The sequence below is a fragment of the Vicugna pacos genome, chromosome 34 (assembly GCF_048564905.1).
Source record: "Vicugna pacos chromosome 34, VicPac4, whole genome shotgun sequence".
In the NCBI taxonomy this organism is placed as follows: domain Eukaryota; kingdom Metazoa; phylum Chordata; class Mammalia; order Artiodactyla; family Camelidae; genus Vicugna; species Vicugna pacos.
Window position 1 is genome coordinate 17,417,450 of NC_133020.1, and position 6,788 is coordinate 17,424,237.

The 6,788-nt window shown below is 55.3% G+C and overlaps 1 protein-coding gene across 3 annotated transcripts; it reads left to right on the forward strand.

Moving 5' to 3' along the window:
* Nucleotide 1: 1 nt before the first annotated feature.
* Nucleotides 2-5,755, forward strand: RBP5 (retinol binding protein 5). 3 transcript variants are annotated; one of them, XR_012066786.1, is made up of 6 exons: nucleotides 2-241; nucleotides 525-703; nucleotides 3,000-3,101; nucleotides 3,560-3,703; nucleotides 4,886-5,102; nucleotides 5,209-5,755. XR_012066786.1 is itself a non-coding variant. In XM_006210891.4 (4 exons), exons 1-4 carry the CDS (start codon nucleotides 169-171, stop codon nucleotides 3,611-3,613), a joined length of 408 nt encoding a protein of 135 aa, XP_006210953.1. In that variant the 5' UTR covers nucleotides 2-168; the 3' UTR covers nucleotides 3,614-4,062. The 3 variants fall into 3 exon arrangements, 2 of the variants coding, with proteins under 2 accessions (XP_006210953.1, XP_072810316.1); XM_006210891.4 differs by lacking the exons at nucleotides 4,886-5,102; nucleotides 5,209-5,755 and having other exon boundaries at nucleotides 3,560-4,062; XM_072954215.1 differs by lacking the exons at nucleotides 3,000-3,101; nucleotides 3,560-3,703; nucleotides 4,886-5,102; nucleotides 5,209-5,755 and adding an exon at nucleotides 1,185-1,473.
* The last annotated feature ends 1,033 nt before the right edge of the window (nucleotides 5,756-6,788 follow it).

The window sequence follows — 6,788 nt, forward strand, 5'->3', positions numbered from 1 at the left end:
GGGCCCCAGTCTATAAAAACCCTGGTAGCACAGACCTTTGCACAAGCTGCCTCTGTGTGTGAAGAGGCTGAGTCTCCCAGCCCCGCTTGTCAGACGACGCCTCTCCGCCCTCGCCCCAGCTCCTGTATTCTCCTGGAGTCGTGATCTCCTTCCTGGCCAGCCTGGACAATGCCTCCCAACCTCACTGGCTACTACCGCTTTGTCTCGCAGAAGAACTTGGAGGACTACCTACAGGCCCTGAGTAATGCTCTCCCCCTCCCCGAGCCCTTTCGCTCCCCTTCTCCCCTCTCTCTTCCTGCCTCCAGTCCCACTGAGGAGGGGGACGTGGGGGTTGGACACTGTAGAAGGGCTGGGGTGGGGGTGGGGGCCGGCACCTGACTTGGGCTCTGTTTCTAGCCAGGGGCATTGCTAGGAGGGAGTAAACCCAGCTGAGGGGACACTCCCAGCCCCGAGGTGTGGCTGCAGGTGGGGGAGCCCCTGGCCGGCTGGCTAAGAGGACCCTCGCTAAGAGACAGCCCCCACAGACATCGGCCTGGCTCTGCGGAAGATCGCACTGCTGCTCAAGCCGGACAAGGAGATTGAGCATCAGGGCAACCACATGACAGTGAAGACCGTCAGCACCTTCCAAAACTATGTTCTGGAATTCGAGGTGGGAGTTGAGTTTGAAGAAGACCTAAAGGTCGTGGATGGACGAAAATGCCAGGTACCTTTCCTCGGGTTTGCGGGGATGGGGTGTGGAGGAGCAGGGGGCTCTTAACAGTTTGGGGCGGAACAGAGGGATGTCTCCCAGCCAGAGCCAGAGAGGTGATGACCAGGGCAGGCTGGGGTTCCCCAGGATAATAGGCTCCCGGTGTAACCCACCCAGCCCCACTCTCTCCTGCTTCTGCCCTGCACCCTCTTAGCACTAGCCAAACGGGCAGAAAGGGCTGGTCACCCCCGGGCCAGCGAGCCGACCTGCGCTCACCCCCTAGCCTGTGACCCTGTGGGCGCTGCAGAGTCTCTTTTCCCTCAGGCTCTGTAACTTCACTCCCACACTGTCCCTTCTGCTGCTTGCCTGTCCCCTTTAGTCTCCTTTGCAGACCTTAGTTAAGCCCTTAAACACGGGTTTTCCCTTGCATTTCGTTCTTGACTCTCTTTCTCTGTATGCTACCTATGGGCTAAATCATCTACACCCCTATGTTCAGTCACCATCTATAAACTGCCTTGGACGTGGATTCTCCAGCCAGAGGTACCTCTTGAGCTCCAGGCTGAAGTTTCAGCTGCCCACAAGATGTTTTCCATCTGCAGGCTCCAAGGTCAAACCCAAAGTCATTATCTTCCTACGCAAACCCATTCCTGCTTTTATATTTACCATCTCCATCAATGGCAAAAACTAACAGGAGACCAAAGCCTGGGAGTCACAGTCAATACCTTGTGTTCCTTTACCTGTATGCACCACACACACACAGACACAGACACACAGACACACACACACACACACACACACACACACACACACACACACGTGTACCACATGTAATTGGTCAAGAAGCCTTTGTAACTTTTCTGTGCTGTCCAATATGATAGCTACTAGCTATATATAGATATTAAACATTTGAAGTGTAACTGGTCCAAATTGAGACGTGCTATCAGTGTAAAATGTACACAGGATGTTAAAGACAATATCAGAGTGGAGAAAATAGGTCAGGGGTAGAGCATGTGCTTAGCGTGCACAAGGTCCTGGGTCCAATCCCCAGTACCTCCATTAAAAATACATGAATAAACCTAATTGTCCCCCCCAAAAAAATTAACACTAAGCATTCTAAAGAGCATAAAATAGCTCAGAAATTTTTATATTGACTACTGTTGAGGCTGTAATATTGTGGATATTTTAGGCTGAATAAAGTATATTATTAAGATGAATTTCACTTGTTTCTTTTCACTATTCTACTGTGGCTACTAGAGAATTTTTTAGTTATATACGTGGCTTGCATTTAGAAACCATTATTCTTCTATCGAATATCGCTTGTTTACACGTCCCTCCCCTGTTCCTTCCTAGACTTTCTCACTATCACCACTTTAATTCAAGCCCTCATTTCTCATCTGGTGCCCAGAACTGGTCCCCGTTGTCAACCTTCCTCTAACCCACTCTGCCTGCTGTGGCCACAAGGATCTGTCTAACATATGAAAGTGACCACGTCATTCCTTGACTTACACACCCCTTCAGTGGCAATCTATTACATTCCAGATAAGGCCCTCACACTCCACACAGCATCTGAGGGTCTCCCCACATAGGCACTGGGTTAGAGGCCCCCACAGCTGCCTGCCCTTCTTTCTTACCACTATGCTGTTTCTTTGCTTGCTAGAAAGTTCCTGTTATCTCTAATCTAATCAACCCCTCGCTTCCTTGAAGACTCAGCTCTTCCCTCCCCACTCCCAGCCCCAGCAGTCTTACCTGGCGCATAACTACCTATGGATGGCTCTTCTACCTGATCGAGATTCTGAGCTCCTTGCTCAGTGGGGTCTATCCCGTGCGAGGGATGTTGTTTGAATGCCCAGGCCCACCCAGCTCTGATGGTGGGGGAAGGAGGCCCTTCATTTTCAGGGACACTTTAGCTGCATTTGAGACTGAGAAAGAGGAGGAAAGAGATCCCCTGGTAGGCTCCCAAGCAATCTGTCTTCTTTCCCAAAGTCTCCTCCAGCTCAACCAGAAGTATCAGAGGACAAAGTTCTCTGTTCTTCATGGCCCAGCCACTAATTTTACCCCCAGGTTATCCCAATTCATCCCTTCTCTGCCCAAATGGTCACTGTCGCAAGCTGTGGGCCCCCTCAGTGGCTGTTAGGAGCGAGGGAGGGGAGTCCTGCTGCATCAGAGCATCCCTCTCACTCAGAAGGAAGGGGCTGGAGCAAGACAGCATCTGCTCTGTGCAAAGAGCTGGGCAGCCCAGCCAAAGTGAGGTAGATGCCTTTGGGGTGTCCTGACCCCCACCAGTCTTCCTTTATTCCTGCTTTCCCCACAGACCATAGTCACTTGGGAGGAGGAGCAGCTGGTATGTGTGCAGAAAGGGGAGGTCCCCAACCGGGGTTGGAGACACTGGCTGGAGGGAGAGACACTGTATCTGGTGAGCTGGGTGAGGGCAGGGGAGGAGGCACAGATGGGTGCATCTGGGACAGGGGCCTCCAGCTAGCATGCAGCCCCTTGCCCAAACCAAGTAAGTCTACTGCTCCCCACCCCCCACCCCCCGGCTCCAAGGAAGGCAACCAAGGAAGGAAAACGGAAGCCCTGGGACAAGTGGAGAGGGGGGACGTTGGATGGCCAAGGTGAGCCCCGGTCCAAGTCAGATGAATGTCCATAAATCATAACTGGAGACGTGCAGACTGAGCCACTTCAGTTCCCTGGCCCAGCTACCTTCCTTCCTCCCGGGCGGAAAGTAGAGGCTTTGGAACAATTCTCCATACGTCAAACGCTCTAGCTGTGTATCCTGAAGGATTCAGTGGAGGTCAAGTCCCTTGAGAAAGAGGCTCTAGCTGGCAAGAACCTTCTTTCTCCGTCCTCATCATTCCTTTACTCTGTCCCCAGGAACTGACTGCAAGGGACGCAGTGTGCGAGCAGGTCTTCAGGAAGGTCAAATAGCCGGAGAGGAGCTAAGGGCCCTGAACCTGGGGCCACACCGGTCCCCAGACCCTCCTTGCCTGTGTCCCCTTCAAGCCCAGATGGTCCCAGGTCAGCAGTCCCTTTCTCAGGTCACTTACCCTCCCTCTGCGTCCCTCCTCCCCCTCCCCTTGTTAATCTGTAACTTGCATCCCCCCAAGTCAAAGTCCTTTCTTTCTCACACCCCACTGCCCAGCAGTGACCTCGTATCCAGTCCAAGGTCTGGCCTCCTGGATGAAAGAAACAGGCAAGGAAGGAGGGAAAGGGCCCTTGAGAATAACAGATCCCAACTCTCTTTAATTCATTTGGCCTCTTATTTTCCATCTAAGAAAGAACTCAGCCTTGAACATTAGTGAAAACTCTATCCTGTGGGACCTTCTGGAAAAGTGTGACTAGATTCAAGAATTTAAACGGGAGCTCCTGGGAGAGTCTTTTTGTCCATTTCCTTGTCCTTCTTCTTGAGAAATCCCTTGGGCTTCATAAAACCGCCCACAGCCCAGTCCCAGCCGCGCAGAGCTCAGCAGGCCATGTTGACCAACACCTAACGAACGCAGGCCGTCATGTGCTTGCGTCCTACGTGCTGGGGAAGAGGGAGACCTTCATCCGGGACTTGGGGAGGCTGGGAAGTTCTAGGTAGTGACCTAGCCTCCATGTCTGCTTTGGGAGGGACAGGCAGCAAGAAGGCCAGGACAGACTGAGAAGGGAAGCAGAGGGAGGCTACAAGGTCAAGGGCTGAAAGGATGAGGGACATGGAGGCATGAAGGTGACAGTAGGTGCAAAGGCAACAGGCCTCTAGGACCCTCTGCTTAAAGTCCAGCAAGGCTGGGGACAGAAGATAAGGGGGAGATCTGAAGACAGCACGGCCCCTCCCGGGGGGTCCCAGAGTTGCTGCCCTAGAAAACAGCCCAGGAGGGTAGGGCCTGTTCAGGGCCAGGGCCAGCTGCAGCCTCTGGTCCCCTCCCTACCTCCAGGGGCCTCGCTTCTTTCAGAATAAAAGTCCTGTGGGATAAGAGCAGAGCGAAGAGGGCCAAGGGAGGGTGGGGACCGACCGGCTGGGGAAGGGGAGGGCATGACTGGAAAGCCCCTGGCCTGCGCTCCCTCTTCCTGCTGAGGCTCAGCCCCTGAGCACTTGACACAGTCCCTGGGGCTCCGGCCAAGAACTAGGACTGCAGCTCTCATCCCAACGTGTGCCCTGGGATGAGTTAGGAAAAGAGTTCAGAGCGGAAACTGAAGGCCTTCTTCCCCCTCACCCAGCCTCTCTGCAAAGCCGCCCAGCCGAAGCTCCGAGGACTGCCACCTCCGACCTGTCCCTTCCCAGGTACAGCGAGGCCAAAGGAAGGTGCTCCACGTGTGTTCACTTTTTGCCGAGCCACCAGCTCCCAGCCACTCTGAGTTCACAGCACATGTCCAGGCCTCTCCCCACAGGACTCTCCTCCGTGCTCCACAGGTCGGCCCAGCATCCCTCACTGGGGTGCGTATGGGCCTCCAAGGTGACTGTCAGACCCAAAGGAAAGTGGCCTCAACCCCCCAAGACTTGTGTGACATTAACATGAGCAACCACTCCCTCCCTCCTGCAGGTCCACATCCTCCTCTCGACCCCCCCCCCTCCAGGAGCCAGAATCCAACAAGAAGCGTGGAGACCCCAAAGGAAGACAAATTACTGGAGGAGGACAGAGCTGCTTCGGGGCATGTCCAAGGGGACAGGAGCAGGACCCACCCAGACTCGGGAAGCCGGGCCTGCCGGTTCCCCTGTGGGCTGCAGGGGGCACTGCTCGCTGCAGTGGGAGCCAGAGGCCCACCGCGTCCAGTCCTCCCTCCTCCAGCACCCTGCTGGAGTTGCCGTCCCTGCCTCACCCCAAACACACGCGCGCACGCACACACACACACGCACACGCACACGCACTTCCCATCCCGCATGCCCACCCTGACAGGACCCTACCCTTCATTCAAATCAGGCTGCACCACTCATCCTCAAATGGAAGAGATGGCCACCAGGGGCACTGACCTGTAGGGAAGAAAAGGCAAGGTGGGGGGCAATGCCTCCGATGGGTGTGTCCCCCCCAGCCCTTCCAGAAGCACACACAGCTGTGATCCCAGGACCAACTTTAGCCTTGTGGTCCAGAGTCTTAGGCCCCAGAGAGATGATGAGGAATCCAAAATGTTATTCCCACATGAGATGGAGCAACTGCACTCTTCTGAGCCAGCCCTGTGCCGGGCCCCTGCCCCCTCGCAGTCCGCCAACCCAGGTAGCACCAAATGGTCACAAGCAACCTTCCAGCCTGAGCTCCAATGGCCCTTTAGCCTTGAGTCTTTAGGCCAATCCAGACCCCTCTGCTCAGAAGAAACCAGCTAACGTGGACGGGAGGTCAGGAGCAGGGCTGTGTCCTCTGAAGCAGAGGACCACGTGCTGCCCAAGGACTCCACGTTCTGGTAGCAGCCCCAGAGAAGGCAGGAACAACCAAGTCTAGCCATGTATCCGTCCCCAGTGGCCCCCTCACCTCCGCCACCATCTCCCACATGCCCCCACCCCACGTGCCCAGACCTGCATGTTGAAAGGGGAGCTAAGGCGGAAGTGGGAAATTCCTCACCTGCAAAGCACAGAGTCATCCCAGACAGGAGCTGATCCTGTAACAGCCAGGGACCCTCGGAGGCCACTGCAAATCCTAGGATCCCAAGAGAGAACAGAGACCCGGCCCCTTTCCCCCACCCAAATGTGATTCCTTAAGAAGTGAGAACCCCATCTGGTCTAGGCTTAAGTCCCCAAAGGTCAGTGAGGGGCCTGCAGTCCTTGATGTGGCTGAGGATGAAGATGTGGCTGTGAGGCTGTCCCTGACTGTGGCTGCCCCTCCCCTCCGGCCTTCCAGGGGCTCTTCCTCCTCTGGAGAGTGCTGCTCCTGCCCAGCCTGAGGACCACCACCCAGCTCTCTAGAGCGTCTCCCCCAACTTCCCCCACCATAACCCCCTCAGTCATGACAGCACCCTTGCTATCAGGGTCCCCAGGACTGACCTGGAGCCACCCCAGAGCTGTGTCCATGATTATGAGCAGGCAGGATGGGGGAGACCCTGCAGGTACAGCAGGAGGTGGGTGAAGGGACTTGATGGGAAAATCAAAGGGCTCTGTGAAGGACTGATGTAGCCAAGCTGGGTTTGCGTGGAG